Source organism: Pyrus communis, chromosome 5 (assembly GCF_041283825.1).
Source record: "Pyrus communis isolate YQ-2024b chromosome 5, ASM4128382v1, whole genome shotgun sequence".
NCBI lineage: Eukaryota > Viridiplantae > Streptophyta > Magnoliopsida > Rosales > Rosaceae > Pyrus > Pyrus communis.
The window spans coordinates 15445578-15466939 of NC_142569.1; the positions used below are offsets into that span (position 1 = coordinate 15445578).

The following is a 21362-nucleotide window of genomic DNA, read 5'->3' on the forward strand; positions in this document are numbered from 1 at the left end:
GAAAATTACAGTTCATTCAATTTCACCTTGTAATTACGGAAGAAGGATACGTTGCTGTTCTTTTGAATTTTAGATTGGAGCCCACGAACATGATGATAATAGGCATATATATAGAGAAGAAAAATTGTTGAATATATTTTAGTGTTTAAGTACTAGCAAGAGTTTATGATCGTTCTAAAAATGAAATCTTTAAATCAAAGAACAAGAGTTGTTGAAATTGAGTATATCATTAATTTTGCGTAATTGATTTGAGGCCTTAAGATTTATACAAGTATATGTTTTTGATGTACAAAACCTAAAAACATAAACATCTAGTGATTTAGGACGTTGAGGAGGGAGACTCTTGTTTTGATCAATTGCCTAAATAGGCTCTCAAGTCCTTCTTCCTGATCTTGAATGCATAACTCCAACTTCTCAAGCTGGTTCTGCGCGTTCTCGGATTTGCTTGTCTTATGTAGTGCAGCATCGACTTGTGCAAATTCATTTGCCTCGGTTTCTTCCTCACATATGACCTTTTTGGTGGAAACCATCTTGGATACCAATGACCAGCTGCCTGGCTTTGACTTTGGCCCAGAGATGAAGGACAGAAGTGATTCAAACACTGCGAGAGTGATTGCTTCAACCTCTCTCAACCTGCTAATAATGGCGGCAGTCTCGGCATTGTTGCTAAGAGAAAAGAATGTGGATTTGCTTTCGATTCCCTTGAAATTCTTCATGGCCTTTTGGATTGCCTTTTTAACCATCTTTCTTGAGCTCAAGTATTTGTTAACCTCTCTTGTGAGAGCTCCAGATTCACCTCCTCGAGTTCGTCTTATGATCGATTGAAGATCCTGTATGTATGCCTTTGTTTGCAAGACGGCATCCTTAGCAGTGCTGCAAACGTCCAAGAGTCTGAGAGAGCCATCTAATAGCTCATTAGTCCATTTCTCATTCTGCTCCTGGGCCAAGGATTGTTGTGTGAGGGGAAACTTAAGCAACCTATCAACACAACCATACAAGTCTCCAAGGCTACTTAGGTTATGGTTGATCGATAAGGAAGATGTTGAGGTGGCCTTGGAAGACCTCAATCTAGACAAGTGTTCGTCAACTTCTTGAACGATCGGGTGTGGCCTTGAGGGGAAGCTGTTAGAGCGAGTGTGGAAAGCCATTGCTTCTTTGTGATTTGAGAGAAAATAGAAGAGAAGACTTTGTAGTTAATGTATGATTGAGATTGATGAGTTTCTTTCCGTATGCATATGCTTAATATAGTGTTGGTTGAGGGAGGAGACATGGGATCTCATCCACTTCAACACCAGCCAAAGGTAACATGATTTCGATTTTGATCTATGTGTTCCCTAGGCAATGTTTATGCTATGTCTCTTCCTACACCAACATACCACTTCATGAGCTAATTTATTTTGCATATAAAATCTCAAAGGACTCTATTATAATAACAATCATTCAATCATAATTAACATGTTAGACATTGATCATAAATTAAGCGAGTGATAGAACGAGTGGCATTGAGAGGCAAACACAAATCATCTCAAAGATGCTGATCAACATGTGTGATTACTTAATTATTCATCTTATTTTGCAGGTCCTTCTTCAATCACCATTGAGATGTAACATAATTTCGATTTGGATCTATATTTTCCCTAGGAAATGTCTAAACTATGTCTCTTCGACACCAGCATACCAACTCATGAGCCGATTTATTTTGTGAATTATATCTTAGAGCAAGCTTTTATAATTGAACAATCATTCAATTCCTATCAACAAATTGGACAACAATGTACAAATAAAATGTTTGACATTGCACGATTAGCATTGACACATCCTTCTCATCTGCTACAAATTATGTTATGCTGATCAATGGTGATTAGTTTATTCATCTTATTTCCATAGTTGTTGCCAAAGAAGCAGGCAAGATCTGCAATATCCATTAATTTATGACCATACATTTCTTTTACATATTGTAGAAAAATTGTATGTGGGAGACTTGATATATTGGACTGCTCTCTAAACCGGACGAAAACCAGCACAATTATCTGAGTCTTCCATGTGAGTGCCATTTATTAATTAATTTTACTGATAATTTGTTAATTTTAATCTATTATTTATAATTTCCCTTGTTGATTTAGAGATGGACTAGATTTGAATCCAACTAAGTTGTTTTGATTTTTTTTTGCAGTCCTCAAAGTGTTTTACCAGAGAATACTTCAATTGATAGTAATTCAAGTAATTCAAGTATTAATTGAGTATTGTGAAAGTATATATAGTTCTTGTATGTCTCATTCCTGCACAAGAGTTTTGGAGTAATCATTCAGTACTAATTGAATTTTCTCATCTAGTGTTAGAGGATGCAAGAAGAAAAACCCTGGATTGATCACAAGCTTCATACGTATTCAAGTAAATCTTCGAGATCTTGTATGCAGGACTCCAAATTTTGTAGTGGGTTTTATACATTCTGGATAATGTCATCAGATTCTTTGGTCTTGTGGCCAACGAGTGCAATGCTGCATCCACACTTGCAAATTCATATGCATCTGTCTCTTCTTCTTTTGCATGCTACTACCCTTGTATAGTGCAATGTGCATCAAGCTGGAGACTAGAGACCGTCCACTCGGCTTAGATTGCGTCTTCGGACCAAAGATAAAAGAGAACATGGGTTTGAGCACAGCCCGAGTAACTGCTTCCGCTTCTTTCAACATACTAACCATTCAGATTTTCTAGGCCCTGGCGAAGCACCTTTTTCATCAACATCCTGCTGCTCAAAGATTTCTTAACCTCACTTGCAAGCTCAGTTTTGCCTCCCCGTCTTCTTTGGATGATCGATACAGTTTCTATTGTGCATTATTTGATTTCGAGCAAGGTATCCTTAGCTATGCTACTTACATCCAAAGCCTAAGAGATCCATTCGGTAGCTCATTTGTCACATCCCGGGCCTTAGCTATGCTACTTACATCCAAAGCCTAAGAGATCCATTCGGTAGCTCATTTGTCAAATCCCGACCGGGTCTCGACTCCGCCTTAGCCTCGACCACGCCCTCACGGTTTTGTTTCTAGGAACTCACACGAGAACTTCCCAATGGATCACCCATCCTGAGAATGCTCTCGCTTGAACTCGCTTAACTTCATGGATCACCCATCCTGAGAATGCTCTCGCTTGAACTCGCTTAACTTCGGAGTTTCGATGAAATCCGAAGCCAGTGAGGCTTCCAAAATGCCTCGTGCTATATGGAGGTGGGTATCCTCTCCCCTGGGCGATGTGGGATCTAACATGATTGATACAATATTTCTCGTTCTATCCACAGTCTAAGGCTTGTTGAGTGAGTGGGAAAAGAAGCAGCTCATCTACACATTCATACAAATCCTTAAATCCATTTAGTTTTAGGCTGATCGATGTTGATATTGAAGGCAGCCTTCGGAAGACCTCAATCTGCACAACTGCTCACAAAATATATTAAGAGACGAGAAGATGTTTTGTTGAGCGAAAGATGTTAGAGCGAGCATGGCAATTGGATTTTTTCGCAACCATATTTTTATCAAAAGAAAAAAAGGTTTTGCCGTTGAATGTACTAGTCCAGTGATTGACCTTCCTACGCGACACCTGCTTAATATATATAAGAGGATGATGACTGACTATTCAAATATCATGTGGATAGTAGGAGACAAGAAGTATCTCTTCCTCATTATTTATCAAATGAAAGGTATTTGATCAAGAGGACTGGAACATGCATGCTACCTCAATAATGTCCATGCCGTGTTCCCCCTACCTCCCAACTCTCCTACTCACCACCCAATTTTTGTATTGTAAAAAGATCCATAAAATACACAGTGCACGAGTTGCATTGACTTTGTGTGTGATACAACAAATTGCAGTCATCATAGTTTCTCACCTACTGTTTTCTTTGTATAATGAAATTTGGATGATGGATCTGAATGCCAACCTTATCTTCCATATCTTCTTCCTCATTGTCGTTAAAATGGATGACAAAGCACCTACCAGACCTCAAATCAAGTTGTATGGATGACAGATCTTAATTTATGCAAGCTTGTTCTCTGGAATGCGTTGTAAGATATGTAGAAAATGAAAATCATTTCATTAAGAGTAAAAAGAAACAAAAAACCATGAAAATACGTATAAAACGACATAAAATCCCTGTTGGTAGGAAACGGAAGGTGGTGATTGATTTTGAAGGAGATAACTCACATAATTAATTAATGCAGAATAGTTTCTGCGAAGAGTGATACACAGAACTCGTAGTCAGGGAGGCAGGCAGGCAGAGCTGCAATGCTGGATAGAACTATTGACTTCATTTTATACATAGATGATGATACAGCACCACTCCTGAGCTACATATTTTAGGGATAGTTGTGCGACGCATCACATGGTTTGCTGCCAAACTGAAGATACTAATCTGGTATTACAAGTAAAATATATAGTTTATGGATCCCGATCGAATCATGTTTCTGCTCATTCAGCTGTGAGAGGATGAGTTGTTCTTGTCACCCTAACCATGTAAATATATAAACAGATGCCAAGGGGAAGGAAAGTACAAACTGAAAGCACCAGTTAAGCATAAAACTTCAAAGTAAAATTCCTCTTTTTCATTAAAAGAAAATGGCAGTCTTCCATGCTTGCTCAACAGATTGCCTTCAACATCATAACCTTTTGTTACAGAATTTGATAAGCAGATATGCATGCAGATTAAAAGCTTCAGCACCATCGTCCATATACCACAAACTCAGTTGACTTCAAGATTTATACGATTGTGTTGAAAGTTTTCTTCTTTTGCCACTAACTCAACAAGCCTTGGCCGAAAAGTGCGGAGACAAATGGATCAATGAATTACTAGATGGATTCTTGAGGCTCCTGGATGTGTGTGGAATCATCAAGGATGCCGCAGAAACTTCAGTCATTTATGCGCAGAAGATGGGAAGATGGCAGGAGCTTCATGAGTGAGGTTAGAAAATACCTTAGCTCTAGGAAGGATGTCAAGAAGGCAATTAGCAGGGCCTTAAGGGTCAAGGAAAGTCAAGACAAGAACCATGAGACTCCAGCTGCTGTCAGCTTGTTGAAAGGGCTAGACGCAGTCACCTTCACCATGTTTGAATCCTTCTTGTCCTTTGTAGCTGGTTCAAAATCAAATCCAACCCCTTGGCCATTAGTTTCCAAGCTGGTGTAGCCTAAAAAGAGTAGCTTGTGAGGATGAGGTGGGATACGAATGATCTTGAGAAGGTGGATGCTGCTTTGCAATCCCTTAATAGTTCGAAGTCAAGCAAATCTGGTTACACCGTGCAAGTCGACAAGTTTCAAAATTTGCTCCAAGAACTGGAGGCAAATATTCGATACTGAAAAAGGAATTGAGGGACTATTTAGGCGCTTAATCAAAGCCTGAGTCTCTCTTCTGAACATATTCAACAATTAGGCATGAAAATCATCATGCAGTATGATAGAAATCCAATTTTGTAGAGATTAATCATACTTGTATATGAAAGAGATAATTGTGTATATAATTTCCCATCAAATCCAAAAGTACTATATTCCTTTGGCACAAAATATATCTGTTCTACTCCGTTGATTTGTCCATGCTTTTTCTTATGTTAAATTCTGTCCATCTTTCTTAATTGGGCAAGACGGATGATAAACAGTGTGGATGAAGTAACTTAATGGAATGATCTTTCAAACGTTAAAAGACTTCGGGATGAATAAACCGATCCAATATTTTTCCCCTCTAAGACCAAGTTTTTCAAGCTACGCAAATTTTAGATAAAACCGGATTGGAAGTTCAAAACTTTTTGAATCCATAGATATATCTATACATTCTAATTTCCATAAACATTTTTGGAAATTTCAGATTTGGAACATAATTTTTCGCTTCAACATTGAAATTTCCACTGCATTGGACATCCGAATTTCCAATACAACTTGAGCCTTGCTGCCGTTTTATGCTTATCTAATTGTTCTCCGATACAGTCAGCCATATGTTGTACATAAGTTTTATACATTTGTCTGTCTAAAGAAATATGAACTTATCATCATTTTATATACAAAAAGGGTTCTGACCTAATGATGATGCATGCTTTGCACTTTTTATAGTCTTCGTTTTTTCCTCTAACAGGATCAGCGTACGTATGTTTGATATGATTAACTTTTTTACTACTGATCATCTTCCTTGAGACAATTGGAATTTTGACAGCCTTGAAGTTATATGATTTTCAATTTTTCACAAATCCCATGTGACTGCATTCATAAAAATTTTATAATTCTTGTCAAATTTCCTATAAGCCTTTGGAAAAGTCAGTTAATGTTGAAAATTTTGAGTAGAAATTTCATTGTCTCACATTGGACATTCCCAAAAGGTTTCCTCATTTTATAAGGCCTTGTCCCTTATAGAAAGTAATTTGAGTGATATGCCTCGGAGAATAAAATTGGGCTCATCCTTGAGGTTGGGCTTTAGAGTGTACTAATTAATTGATAATTAAATTAATAATTAATATATATATATATATATATATTAATTTAATATATATAATTAATTATCATAAGAGAGGTTCTTGGGTGTTGAAAATTAAATTCTTTAATTAATTAATTAATTTTTTTATCAACAAACTTATCTTTTCAAATGAAGTCTGTTGAGATGAAAGAACGCAGAGCAAAGCACCACTCTGTGAAAGATGACTTCCAATACATTCATCTGCATGGCATTTAGAACACAGAAAATATCAAATTCTTCTTCTACATTCCTAAACCTTCTTACTGAGAGAACCACATAGAAATTCGCCAGAAGTTAAGTTTTCTAGTGCTGGAATTCTAACTTGATCGTTGAATCCTGGTTAAGAAGACGTCCATATAACTACAAGCACTGAGTAGGGATGAAATTTCTGTTTCAAGGACATTGCGGTACGCAAGCCTCGATCTTCAAGTTGTCTGTTTTATATTTTTGTTTTTTTCATACTCTGTTAATTTTTCTATTCGCATTTATTATTTATTAGCATATATAATTTTTTATCACAGATTGTTGACATATATCCAATAGTTAATTCATTTTTTCATCTTGTCATTGTGCAATAGTAAAGTTATTTTCTGGATTGATTTCGATTTGGCCTCTTGATATGATGATATTGGAACATTTATAAGATTAATGGTAGAACTTTGTGAGCTTTGGAAAAAAATACTATTGAAGTATAAAATAAAGAGCAGTAGAAATTTACACGAAAGTATATCATTGTGTATATTCTGAGAGAAGTTGTATACAAGTATGTTTTTCATGTACAAAATCGAAAGAACTAAACATCTAGTGATTTAGGATGTTGAGGAGGGAGACTTTTGTTTTGATGAGTTGCCTAAATAGGCACTCTAGTCCTTCTTCCTGCCCTTGAATACACGACTCTAGCTTCTCAAGTTGATTCTGCGCTTTATCGGCACTTTTGTGCAGTGCAGCATCAACTAGTGAAAATTCATTGGCTTCTGTTTCTACGTTACAAGCCACTCTTTTCGGCTGCATCATCTTTGAGACCAATGACCAGCTACTTGGCTGTAACTTTGGCCCAGAAATGAAGGATAAAAGTGATTCAAAGACTGCGACAGTGACTGCTTCAACGTCTCTCAACTTGCTAATCATGGCAACTGTTTTATTGTCGTTGTTGAGGGAAGAGAAAGCTGATCTATTTTTCATTCCCTTCAGATTTACCATAGCCTTTTGGATTGCCTTCTTCACCATCTTCCTAGAGGCCATGTATTTCCTGACCTCACTTGTGAGTGCAGATTCACCTCCCCGCCTTCTTATGATCGACTGAAGATCCTGTATGCATTCCTTGGTTTGCGACAGGGAATACTTGGCAGTGCCACAAACCTCCAAGAGTCTGATAGAGCCATCTAATAGCTCATTAGCATATTTGTCATTCTGCTCTTGGGACAAGGCCTGTTGAGAGAGGGGCAACTGAAGCAAATTCTCTACACAATAATGCAAGTCTTGGAGGCCACTTAGCTTGTCGCTGATAGATGATGATAAAGTGGAGGTGGCCTCAGAAGACCTCAATCTGCACAAGTGTTGATCGACTTCTTGAACGATCGGGTGTGGCCTTGAGGGGAAGCTGTTAGAGCGAGTGTGGAAAGCCATTTCTTCTTTATGATTTGAGAGGAGATAGAACAGAAGACCTTGAAAGTTTTGGTTAATGTACAATTGAGATTGATGAGTTCCTTTCTGTCTGCATCTGCTTAATATATAGTGTTCGTTAAGGGAAGGGGACATGAAAGCTCATTAACTTCAATCAGCAGTGAGTCGTAACATAATTTCGATTTGGATCTGTATGTTCCCTAGGCAATGTCTAAGAAATGTCTCTTCCCGGACTAGCATACCAACTCACGATCACTGATTCATTTTTCATATCAAATCATTTATTGAACAGAAAACTATAAATTAAATATGTGCCATTGCACGATTAGCTTCGTAATGGTGTCTACAGATACGTGGAGAGGCAAAAACCATGCATCGTAGCCATCTGTCTAGTCGCAACAAACTCTATTTTTCTGATCGATGTATGTGATTAATTAGTTTATTCGTTTTATTTTCATGGTTGTTGCAGAAGGAGCAGGCAAGATCTGCAATATCCATTAATTTATGACCATGCATTGTTTTGCACACTGTAGAGAAATGGCATGTAGCAGACTTGATGAATTGGACTGTTCCCTAAACAGAACGAATTACCAGCACAGTTATCCGAGTCTTCCATGTGTGTGCCATTAATCAATTACGCCCACGGATTTGTTAATTTTAATTCGTTTTGGTTCTGAAAACTTGTCTAGTGGTTAGAGTTTTCTTACAACTCTTTGAGTCAGTGAAATAAAATGCAAGGCTTCAGTAAATTTTACGAGATTACAAAAGCAGTTCAAGATTAAATTGATTTGTGAAAATTACTTCATTTCAAGTAAATCGTGGAAAAAGAAGTTTCAATTGAGTATCTGAGAAAGTATATTATACATGTATATCTCATTAATATACAAGTATGAACCAATAGAAATTTGGATGAATCATCCCGTACTAATCAAATTTTCTAATCTTGTGGTTGAGGATGTTGAGAACGGAAACTCTAATTTTGATCAAACGCATTGAAATGTGTTCTAGTAACTCTTCTAGATCTTGTATGTGTTAGTATTAAGTGTTTTAGCTGAAATAAATTTATTCATTTTACTTGTTTTAATCAAAGCCCTTGGATTACATTCCAAATGGATGCTCTAGATTAAGTTAGAGTAAGTGATGTTGAGTGCCACATGTAACTATCTCACATGATAGATGAAATGAATGGTTGTGATCATTCTTTCTGTTGTAAGAGAGAGTGAGATTATTCCTTCAGATAGGAATGGTCATATCCTGATTGCTTTGTAGAGAGAATCAAGGAAGGGAATGAAATCAGCTTTACACTCATCACTATGAATGCTCTCTGCACCTTTCAATTTTCCTTTCTTCTAGAAATTCACACAAACTCCATTGAATCACAACATAAAACCTATAATCTAACATGGCCTCGGAGCCAGGTTTCATCATCTGCAACTGGGCGTGAATCTGTGAAACTTGCAATGAAGAACTCAAACTGACCATCGAGCTTCGTTGCTGAAGGAAACCCAGAGAAGAAATCTCAGTGACCTTGGATTAAGTCTCATATGGTTGGATCAAGTGGTGCTGATCTTCGAGCACCAGTGTTCAATGGAGACAACTTCGATTTCTGGTAGATTCGGATGAAGACCATATTCAGGTCTCACGAACTCTGGGATATCGTCAAGAAAGGCTTCGTTACTCCGGCGAAGAAGGAGGAAGAACTCACAGAAGATGAGAGCAAGCTGTTGAGGGAAAGCATTGTCAAAGATGCAAAGGCACTCGGAATCATCCAAAGGGCGGTTTCCGATTAGATCTTCCGAAGAATCGCCATCCAAGAAACTGCTAATGCTGCTTGGAATGTCTTGAAGCAAGAATTTGTGGGAGATAGACAGGTAAGAGCTGTGAAACTCCAAGGCTTACGCCGAGATTTGGAATATACTAGAGTGGGTGAAAATAAAGCTTTCTCTACCTATCTAGTTAGGCTATTTAATGTCAAATGAGAAGTTATGGAAAGGATATTGGTAATCAAAGAATTATCCAAAAGTTGCTAATAAGCTTACCTAGATCATATGATAGTATTGCTTCTGTGATTGAAAATACTAAGGATCTAGCGACTGTTGATGTTCAAGATGTAGTAGTTATCCTAAAGGGGTATGAACAAAGGATTGATAGGCATGCTGAAAATCAAACTGAAAAAACATTTGCTAGTTTTAGTATTGCTCCAAAGCAAAATAAGTATAATGGGAATCAAGGGTTCAAGCCACATAAGAATTGGAAGTCAAAATGGAAGAAAAGGGATAATAGACCTGCAAATCAAGCTAGAAAAGCTGTAGGTACCTCTGAGGGAGCTAAGAATCCTTGTATACACTGTGATAAGTTACATTTTGGTGAATGTTGGTTCAAAGATAAGTCTAGGTGTCACAATTGCAATAAGTTGGGGCATCTGGCAAAGGATTGTCGTGGCAAAAAATAGAGGGTTAACCAACATGTAAACTTTGTTAATCAAGTCAATGTTACACCTACAATGTTTTATGTTTGCAATAATGCCAAAGTGAAGAAATGTGAAGATACATTGTATGTAGACAGTGGGTGTAGCAACCACATGATTGGAATGGAGGATCTGTTGGTTGACATTGATTGCTAAGGTTGAAATGGGCACTGGCCAGCTTATTGAGGTCATAGGCAAGGGAAATTTGGTAGTTGAAACCAAAATGGGGAAAAGGTATATTAAGGAAGTGATGTTAGTTCCAAGTTTAAAAGAAAACTTACTCAATGTAGGACAGATGATGGAAAATGGTTACTTTCTAGTGTTTGGTGGAACAACTGCTGAAATATATGATGCTAGCTCTATGTCTAATTTGGTAGCCAAAATACCAATCAAAGGAAACAGGAGTTTCCCCTTGAAACTTTAACTTGAGATGCAGATTACTCTAAAAGCTAGTGTGTCAGTGTTCTGCAATTTGGCATAGAAGGCTAGGACATTTGAATATAAGCAGTCTAAGGCAACTCAAAAAACAAGATATGGTGTTGGGATTGCTTGAACTCAAAATGGCAGATGAGATATGTGAAGGATGTGATATTGGGAAGCATTGCAGAGATGCATTTCTAAAGGAAGCATCATGGATGGCTTCTCTCCCTCTAGAACTCATTCACTCAGATATCTGTGGGCCTATGCAAACTACTACTAAGGCTGGAAATAGGTATTTCCTTACCTTTATAGATGACTACACTCGAATGTGTTAGATCTATTTCTTGAGAAACAAGTATGAGGTGTTTGGTATTTTCAAGAAATTTAAGGCCACAGTTGAATTACAAAGTGGTTACTAGTTGAAGAAGTTGAGAAGTGATAGAGGAGATGAGTATACATCTGCTGAATTCAGAGAGTTTTGTGAAGAAATAGGCATGCAAAGACAGTTAACAGTGGCCTACACACCACAACAAAATGATGTGGCTGAGAGGAAGAATATAACCATAGTGGAAATGGCAAAATGTATGATGGTTGAGAAGGGTGTTCAATTTGATTTTTGGGCAAAAGATGTCAACACAGCCGTGTACATATTGAACAAATGTCCCACTAAGGCTCTTGATAAGAATACCCCATTTAAGGCATATAGTGGGTGGAAGCCAAGAATCAAACACTTGAAGATCTTTGGTTCTATATGTTATGCACATATTCCAAATCATCTTAGGCAGAAGCTAGATGAAACCAGTACTAAATGCATTTTCTTGGGGTATGGCACATGTGAGAAAGGTTATAGACTTTATGACCTTGTTTCAAAGAAGATAATTGTGTCAAGGGATGTGATAGTTGATGAAAATGCCAGCTGGAATTGGAAATCTCAATCTAAAAATACCATCAATATACCAATGCTTGAAATGTAAATATGTGAACAAAGGGAAGAAGGAAGTTCAAGTGATAGATGTAATGTAAATGATGAATCTCTGATACCAGCATCTGAAACCTGTGAGTTAATTGAAAATGGCTCAAGGTTGGTTCCAATGCAGAATAACACAGGTCCCCAAGACTATGATCACACTCCATTGAAGTTCAAAAGCTTGACAAAAGTGTATGCCAAATGCAATTTGTGCATAGTTAAGCCTGAGAACTTTGAGGAGGCAGCAAAAGATGAGTCATGGAAGAAGGCAATGAAGGCAAAAATTGCTATGATAGAGAAGAACTGCACTTGGGAACTTGTGGACAGACCATTTGATAAACCAGTAGTTGGTGTTAAGTGGATCTACAAGACAAAATGAAACCTAAATGGGTCTATACCGAAGAATAAGGCAAGGTTGGTTGCTAAGAGATACTCTTAGAAGCCTAAAGTCAATTTCAATGAGACATTTGCTCCTGTGGCAAGGCTTGACACTATTAGAACTCTAATTGGGCTTGCTGCACATAAAGGATGGAGGTTGTTCTAACTTGATGTGAAATCTGCATTCTTGAATAGGGTTCTAAATGAAGAAGTATATGTAGACCAGCCACTTGGTTTTGTAATTGAAGGCAATGAGGATAGGGTTTAAAAGCTGAAGAAGGCCTTGTATAGGTTGAAACAGGCACCAAGGGACTGGTACAAAGAGATTGACTCTTATTTTTTCTATTCTGGTTTTCATAGAAGTCCAAGTGAGGCAACCCTCTACATCAAAGCATTTGAGGCAGGAATTCTCATTGTTTCTTTGTATATTGATGACATTATATACACAGGGAGTTCTAGTGCATTAATGGATGAGTTTAAGGCAAAAATGATGGGAAAGTATGAAATGTCAGACTTGGGACTATTGCACCATTTCTTGGGGCTTGAAGTCATTCAAACGGAAGGCTGTATCTTTTTGCATCAAAAGAAATATGCAAGGACTTTATTGGAGAAGTTAAGATTGAATGATTGCAAACCTGTTGCAACTGCACTTGCAGCAAATGAAAAACTTAGTAAGATTGATGGGAGTGAAATGGCTGATGAAAGTCTTTATAAACAGATGGTTGGTAGCTTCCCGTACTTAACAGCTACAAGACTTGACATTATGTTAGCTGCAAGTTTGCTAGCTCGATTCATGCACAATCTAACTAGAAAACACATGGGAACTACAAAGAAGGTGCTGAGATATATCCAAGGATCACTGGACTATGGAATTGCATATGAGAAAGGCAAAGATGTTGTGCTTATTGGCTATTGTGATAGTGACTGGGCAGGGAGTGAAGATGACATGAAAAGCACTTCTGGATATGCTTTTAGTTTTGGTTCTGGAGCATTTTCTTGGGCTTCAATCAAATAAAGCAATGTAGCACTGTCAATTGCAGAGGCTGAGTATGTTAGTGCTGCAAAAGCAACTGCTTAAGTCATCTGGTTAAGGTTTGTTCTCTAAGATTTTGGAGAGGAACAAGTGGAGCCTACTCAAATCCTATGTGACAACACCTCTACCATTGCAATCTCAAAGAATCCAGTGGCACATTACAAGACAAAGCATATAAACAGAAGGTTTCATTTCATCAAAGATGCACTGTAGAATGGTGAAGTTGATCTGATCTATCGCAGAACTGAGGAACAAGTTGCTGACATATTTAAAAAAGCCTTGGCAAGGGATCGATTTGAGTATTTAAGGAAAGCTTTGGGAGTGATTTCAGCTAAAAACTTAGAAGGGAGTGTTAGTATTTAAGTGTTTTAGCTGAAATAAGTTTATTCATTTTACTTGTTTTAATCAGAGCCCTTGGATTACATTCCAAATGGATGCTCTAGATTAAGTTAGAGTAAGTGATGTTGAGTGACACATGTAACTATCTCACACGATAGATGAAATGAATGGCTGTGATCATTCTTTTTGTTGTAAGAGAGAGAGAGTGAGATTATTCCTTCAGATAGGAACTGTCATATCCCGATTGCTTTGTAGAGAGAATCAAGGAAGGGAAAGAAATCAGTTTTACACTCATCACTGTGAATGCTCTCTGCTACTTTCAATTTTCCTTTCTTCCAGAAATTCACACAAACTCCATTGAATCACAGCATAAAACCTATAATCTAACAATATGCAGGACTCCAAATTTTGCAGATGCTCTTGCGCATTCTCAATAATTTCATCAGACTTATGACCAACAAATGAGTTCAATGGCATACACTTTTGCAAATTCATTTGCATCTTTTTCTTCTTCTTTGCATGCCGCTACGCCTTTCATAGTGCGTCAAGTTGGATACAATCATACAAGAGACCATCCACTTGGCTTTGATTGTGTCTTTGGACCCGAGATATAAGTGAACATGGATTTAAACATGGTCTGAGTAACTGCTTCTGTGTCTTTCAACATGCTAACCGTACGTAGCCTCAGCCTCATTCTGCTTATTCAAGGGAGAAACACCCTTCAAATATCCTAAGATTTTCCAAATGACCTTTTTCATTACCTTCCTCGTTGTCAAGAATTTCTTAACCTCACTTGCAAGCTCATTTTTGGCAATGCTACATTTATCCAAAAACCTAAGAATCCACCCATTGATACAATACTCTTCATTTTGCCAATGTGCTAGCGCTTATCGAGTGAGTGGAAACAAAAGCAGTTCATCTACACAATCATATATACAAATCCATTAACGCGAGTAAATTTTTGTGTCAAAATTGAGGATGAAGAGCTGGGTTCGGAAGACCTCAATCTGCACAGCTGCTCATCAAATTGGAGATAAGAGGGTGTTTTGATGAGGGAAAGTTCTTGGAGCACGCATGGCATGCAATTGGGTTTTGTCGCGGCCATTTTTTTCTATCGGAGAAGGGAGAAGTTTTGCAGCTGAATGTACAAGTCTAGGGATTTACCATCCTTCCCCAGCATCTTCTTAATATATACAAGATGATGATGACTTACTATTTGAATATCATGGGGATAGTAGGAGAAAAGAAGAATCTCTTGCTTACAATTTGCATGCCAACTCAACACCATCCGTGCCATGTTTCCCTGCCACCAACTCTCCAACTCACTACCCATTTCCTTTTATTTGTTCTGCCACAAGAAATGGCACTGCACGAGTGTTATTGACTATGTGCGACACAAGAATTGGCCTTCACCATAGTCTCTCACCTTCTGCCTTCTTTGTATAAAAATGAAGTTTGGATGACAGACCAGAAAACTGTCCTACAACTCATTAGTTTCCAAGATTCGAATATTTTCTCAATGTTCAGAAGATGATTAAACACAAATACTTAAAGATAATAGAGAGTTCGAGACTCACATGGTAATTCCAGCAGAAGTAGGGTTTAGGCTTCACGCGTACAGATTTGAATCTTCACATGGTTCTTTTTCTATGCGAGGAATAGCCCCACATAATAAACCTAGCTATTTGCTTATAGACTGGACTATTTTCTTGCATAATAGAAATATATACAGTGAGGGATTATGCAGATCTTGCCTCCTCTGAACACTCACAATTTAATGGACCAATGAAAACAATGATAATTGAAAGAGAAATGCACTTCCTCAAGAAAAACAAAGGGAATATATATAACTCGGTAGATAGATATTGAAACATTGAGTGATTATATTGTTTAGTTAGAAAAGTTAGTATGCGCTTGGAGAGAGATACAAGAAGATGTCGATCTATTCTGCTAATCTAGATTAGTAAACTAGTGTGTTTTAATGGGCCCCACAAGATTTAAGGGTTTTTATCACAAATGGTCATTGAAATTGACTCACACCATCAATATGGTCCCTGAAATTGAAAATCAATCAATGTAGTCCTTGAAAATAAGTGTCGCAAATCAATATGATCCTTCCGCCACAATTTTGTAAAAAAAATTTGTTATGTGCTGATGTGGGTTTAATAATTAATTAAAAAAGTTGTCTGAATAACTTTTTGCACAATGATAGGGCCTACTCCAAAGAGAGCTCCCTTCCATAAATTCTCAAAGGCACAAGGTAGCCTAAAAGGGGGTGTGAAAATAGTTTTCAACCAACAATGGACGCACCTCAGTTATAACCTCATTATCTCAAGGCAGATCTCGTTGTTCTTTGCATCACCAAACCACCAGGGAAGCGTCGAACAAGCTCTCCAAGATTGAGGATGTTGATCGCCTAAATGTTAACGGTGATGTCCCAAAAGTCGTTGCCAATGGGACAAGCCGTCACCAAAGGTGATCTCAATCCAGGTTCAATTCAGTGAAGGGTGTCGAAGTGTGTAAAGATGGGTGTATTGAGATTTTTTTTAGATAATAAAGAGTGAAGGAGGTATAGAAATGTGAACCAGGATCGGAGGTGATTGCAGGACTGGGTTTTTGGGTTGACAATTTTTACATTAACTATTAAATTATTAAGCCTATTTGTAATTTTTTTTAATTTAATTAGACTTGTGTGACCTATTTATGTGTCACATCAACACGTAATAGAATTTTTGACATAATTGTGACGGAATTACTAAATTGATTTGAAGGTTTTTATCACCAATGGTCCCTGAGATTGACCAAACTAATCATTTTGGTCCCTCACTTTCAAAATCAATCAATGTCGTCCCTGACATTCACCACCGCATATCAATTTGGTTATTCCGTTTAGATTCCGTCAACTATTCATTTAGTTTGCATGTGGGACTCACAAATCCAATAAAATGGTGACACGTGGATTACACAAAAGAAGAGTTTTTATCACCAATGGTCCCTGACATTGATCAAACTCGTCATTTTGGTCCCTGAGTTTCAAAAATCAAAAAATTTGGTCCCTAACTTTCACCACTACACATCAATTTAGTCATTCCGTTAAAATTTCGTCAATATTTTTTGTTAGTGTGATAATATGATCCCACTTGTCCAATCATATAACGCCACATGAATTAACTATAAAAAAATATTTTTTTTAAGATTTAAAACTAAAAGTACTATAAGAAATTGAAAACAAAAACTAAAAGAAAGAAAGAAAGAAAGAATTAAAAAAATAATAAAAAATAAAAAAATACATCAGCGCCTTCATCTAGGTATGCTAAAAAAGAAAAGGGAGGCACACACCACTAAAGCTCTTATCCTCCGTGAACTCACTACTCATTCTCTCTAGTTGGTTGTAGTCCTATCAAATTTTGATTCGATTTTATCAAATTTAGATTGAATCTTATTTTCCAATTGGGATTATGGGATGCGAGAGAAATGTTAGCGTGGAATACTCGCCAGTTGGTTCACTCTAAAAAAAAAAAATTAGTTTCTTATAGTTAATCCACTTGGCAACATATGATTGGACTAGTGGGACCACATCAGCACACTAACAAAAAATATTGACGAAACTTTAATGGAAAGACTTTATTGATGTGCGATAGTGAAAGTCAAGGACTAAATTTATCGATTTTTGAAACTTGGGGACCAGAATGAGGAGTTTGATCAATGTCAGGAACCATTTGTGATAAAAAAAAAAAAAAGCCTTCTTTTGTATAATCCACGTGTCACCATTTTATTGGATTTGTGGATCCCACATACAAACTAACAAAATAATTGACGGAATCTAAACGGAATGACCAAATTGATGTGTGGTAGTGAATGTTAGGGATGACATTGATTGATTTTGAAAGTGAGGGACCAAAATGATGAGTTTGGTCAATCTCAGGGACCATTTGTGATAAAAACTCTTGATTTGAGACACTTACTTGAGGGACTAAATTGATCAAATTTCGATTTCAAGGACCATTTTGATGTCGTGGGTCAATTTTAGAGACCATTTTGATGTCATGGGTCAATTTCAAGGACCATTTGTGAGAAAAAGGACTTATGTGGCCTATTTATATGCCACAGCAACACTTAACAAATTTCTTAACAGAATTATGACGGAATGACTACATTGATCTGCGACACCTATTTTCAAGGACTAAATTGATTGATTTTCAATTTCATGGATCATTTTGATGGTGAGAGTCAATTTCAGAGACAATTTGTGATAAAAACCCTAAAAATATATACTCCTTCGACTCAAACATATCACTGCCTAGTCCGTCAGTTTATTTCTCCACTTCAGTAACTTCTTCATGGAATGATCCCTTTCGAAGGTTAAAAAACTTGAGGTTGAATAAACTGAACCGTTTGTTTTTCTTCTCAAAGATAGCTTTTCAACAGGTTTAAAAACTCATAATGGATTCGGTATTTCGTGCAACTTAATTGAAATTGTAGTCGCCAAGATTCCAATTGTCTGAACATTTATAAGGTGATAAACACGGATGATTAATGATAATCGAGATATACATGGTAGATCCAGCGATAGCAAGAATAAAATTTCAACATGTACAGATTTGAATCTCCACATGGTTGAAATTCTTTGTGGGGAACCAGTCTATAATGAGCCTATTTTCTTATTAGCTTGGATTATTTTCTTGCAAAGACAAGAGAAAAGGCATTTGCAGATCTTGCCTCCTCAAAACAATCACAATATCATTTATTAATCGGATAAAATCATTATGAAATGGAAGTGCAGCAATATAATATAGAAAATAAAAATGCATTGCATGAAGGAAACAAAGAAAAATGAACATGCATGTATATGATATAAATGCCCAGTTGGTAGGAATTGAAATGTGAGATATTCAGAAATAGATAATATGACCCCATGATTTTAATTCATTAATTAATTAAAAATATGGCGTTACGCCGTTGAATTATATATTTTCTGTGCAGAGTTGAATTCGTCCCTATAGAGCAGGCAGGTAGAGCTGGAAAGCTGGATAGAAGATTTATTGTCTAACTTTTATGTACATAGAATTGATATAATACCACTCGTGAGCTACATATTTTATGATTTTATAGTATCAAATACACGTACGCTACCCGATTCATTTCAAATCAGAAGTTAATAATGTAGATGGGCGATGGGTTTTTGCGATCAGCCGGTGGGAACATTGCATAAACATCGGTGATACAGTTTTTGGATCCATATCAAAATCATGTTGCCACTAACACCTATAGTACGTTGGACATTCAACTGTAACTAAGAACATCGTCTCCTCTCTTCCGACAGAAAAAATGGCTGCCTCACATATCCATGCTTACAGCTTACCTTCAATGTCACACAAGTTTGTGACAGAATTTGAGAAGCAACTGTGCAGATTAAATTAAGGCTTCAGAAACGACCTCTTCATCATCATCCATAAGCCACAATCTAGGCTTCAAGATTTACACGATTGTGATGAAAATTTTCTTCTTTTGCCGCTCGCTCAGCAGGCCTTGGCCTAGGAGTGTGGAGACAAATGGACTAATGAAATACTAGGTGGATCTTTGTGATACAACCCTTACTCTGCTTCTTGAGCATCTCCAGCGGAGTCCCTAAATAGGGACAATCACCGTATAAATGGGTATAAAAAAATATAAGAACAAATGAATCTCCAATGAATCGAAAATAGAGTCCCTAAAATATAGGGACTCACCTGATACATAATGTATATGTGCACCTTCAGTGGAAAACAGGGCTCACAATTTTGATTGAAGATTTTAAGCTTTTAATACTTTTAATTAATTAAAAAAGATTAACATAAACAAAAAAAATGTGCACGTAATCAAATTATCACATAAAATCATAAAAACTTCAAATTTATGGATTTTACTATAAGGACTCAACCATTGGAGGCAATATTTCCTGAAGGACACAAAGATTCCCTTTAAGTCCTTAAATGAGTACTCAAAAGTGGTGGTGGGAGTTCCTAAATAAGAACTCTCATTGGAGATGCTCTTACTCAATCTAATAGTAAACTGGGTATTTCATTACAATATCAACTTATACAACATCTTTCCTTTTACAGCTTATCCTTATATATTAACTATATAGCCTATCTTGCAAGCTACTTACTAACAACCTTCTCTAACAAACTTATCCACTTAATAACTATATTTCATCCTAGTCAGCCCATCCACATCACTGATTCAACATGCTGAGTCAGCAATTACATGGAAATCCTATCAATACCCTCCTCAAAACAAGGCTTGTATTACAAGACTTAATACAAAACAAAACAGTCTAAACAAAATGAATACAACTAATAGCAACACATTAACAGAATTCCAAAATGTCAATAACACATCACAGCTGAGCCACTATTGGAAGTTGGCCTCTTAGTCTTGAATAATTCTCTCACAGCTGAACATGATTCTGCCACTGCACTAAGACTTCAGTAGTTGTTGTAGCGCCCTTCTTCACCATTTTCTTGTCTAATTTGCCACTGGAACATCTTGAAGAATGCCATCATCAGTAAGAACTAGTAACTGAATAGTAGGTTGAATAACAGGTCCCAAATGTTTCTTAAGGCATGAAACATGAAAGACTAGTAATTTGGAATTCTCAGGGAGTTTGAGCTTGTATGCCACTATGCCAATCTTTGCCAAAACTTCAAAAGGACCAAAAAATCGAGGCTGAAGCTTGTGAAATGGGTGAAAAGCCAATGACATCTGCTGATAGGGTACTAATCTCAAATACACTAAATCACCAACTTGAAATACCCTCTCAGTCTTGTGTTTATTTGCTTGTACTATCATCCTCTTTTGAGCAGCTTCCAAATTTGCTTTTAACAGGGATAGGATCCTGTTTCTCTCCAATAAACTTCTATCAACCATTTCAAGTTTAGTAGTACATGCTTCATAGATAGATATTTCAGGTGGTGGTTAACCATAAGGACATAGTTTGGTTGTAAAATAGTGAGCAGTGTTATAACTGTGACATCCCACATCGCCCAGGGGAGTGATCCTTAAATGTATATTCCCATCCCTACCTAGCACGAGGCCTTTTGGGAGCTCACTGGCTTCGGGTTCCGTAGGAACTCCGAAGTTAAGCGAGAAGGGGGCTAGAGCAATCCCATGATGGGTGACCCACTGGGAAGTTGCTCGTGAGTTCCCAAAAACAAAACCGTGAGGGAATGGTAAGCCCAAAGCGGACAATATCGTGCTATGGTGGTGGAACGGGCCCGGGAAGTGATCCGCCCCAGCCCGGGATGTGACAATAACTCTACTCGGCTCAGGGTAACCAATTTGTCCATTTCTTGGGTTGTAAACTGCAAAAAAAAAAAAAAAAAAAAACCTCAGATAAGTCTCTAAACATTTGTTTACCACTTCTGTCTATCCATCTGTCTGTGGATGATGGCCTTAATTGTAATTGTGAAATCCCATCCCCGAAATTTCACTATTCATTACGTATCTCGTTATTTAAATTTGTATTTCATATTTACGTTATCTTTATTAGTTCATTTTAATTCCGTAAATTTTAGGAATTTAATTGAATAGTTATCAGGTTTGAAATCTTCATAATTAATCTTTAAAATTCGTTGACCTTTCGAGGTCAAAAGTAATGTTTTTGTTATAATCT

General features: G+C 37.1%; 2 protein-coding genes across 2 annotated transcripts; both read right to left on the minus strand.

Moving 5' to 3' along the window:
• Positions 1 to 263: 263 nt before the first annotated feature.
• LOC137724857 (uncharacterized) lies at positions 264 to 1163 on the minus strand. The gene has a single exon (XM_068463520.2). It carries the CDS (start codon positions 1146 to 1148, stop codon positions 312 to 314), a length of 837 nt encoding a protein of 278 aa, XP_068319621.1. The 5' UTR covers positions 1149 to 1163; the 3' UTR covers positions 264 to 311.
• Positions 1164 to 7282: 6119 nt separating this feature from the next.
• Positions 7283 to 8238, minus strand: LOC137724858 (uncharacterized). Its single transcript, XM_068463521.2, has one exon. It carries the CDS (start codon positions 8105 to 8107, stop codon positions 7283 to 7285), a length of 825 nt encoding a protein of 274 aa, XP_068319622.1. The 5' UTR covers positions 8108 to 8238.
• Between the last annotated feature and the right edge of the window lie 13124 nt (positions 8239 to 21362).

Coding starts and splice junctions, on each gene's coding strand:
- LOC137724857 (XM_068463520.2), bottom strand. CDS start 1,148: ATGGCTTTCCACACTCGCTCTAACAGCTTCCCCTCAAGGCCACACCCG.
- LOC137724858 (XM_068463521.2), bottom strand. CDS start 8,107: ATGGCTTTCCACACTCGCTCTAACAGCTTCCCCTCAAGGCCACACCCG.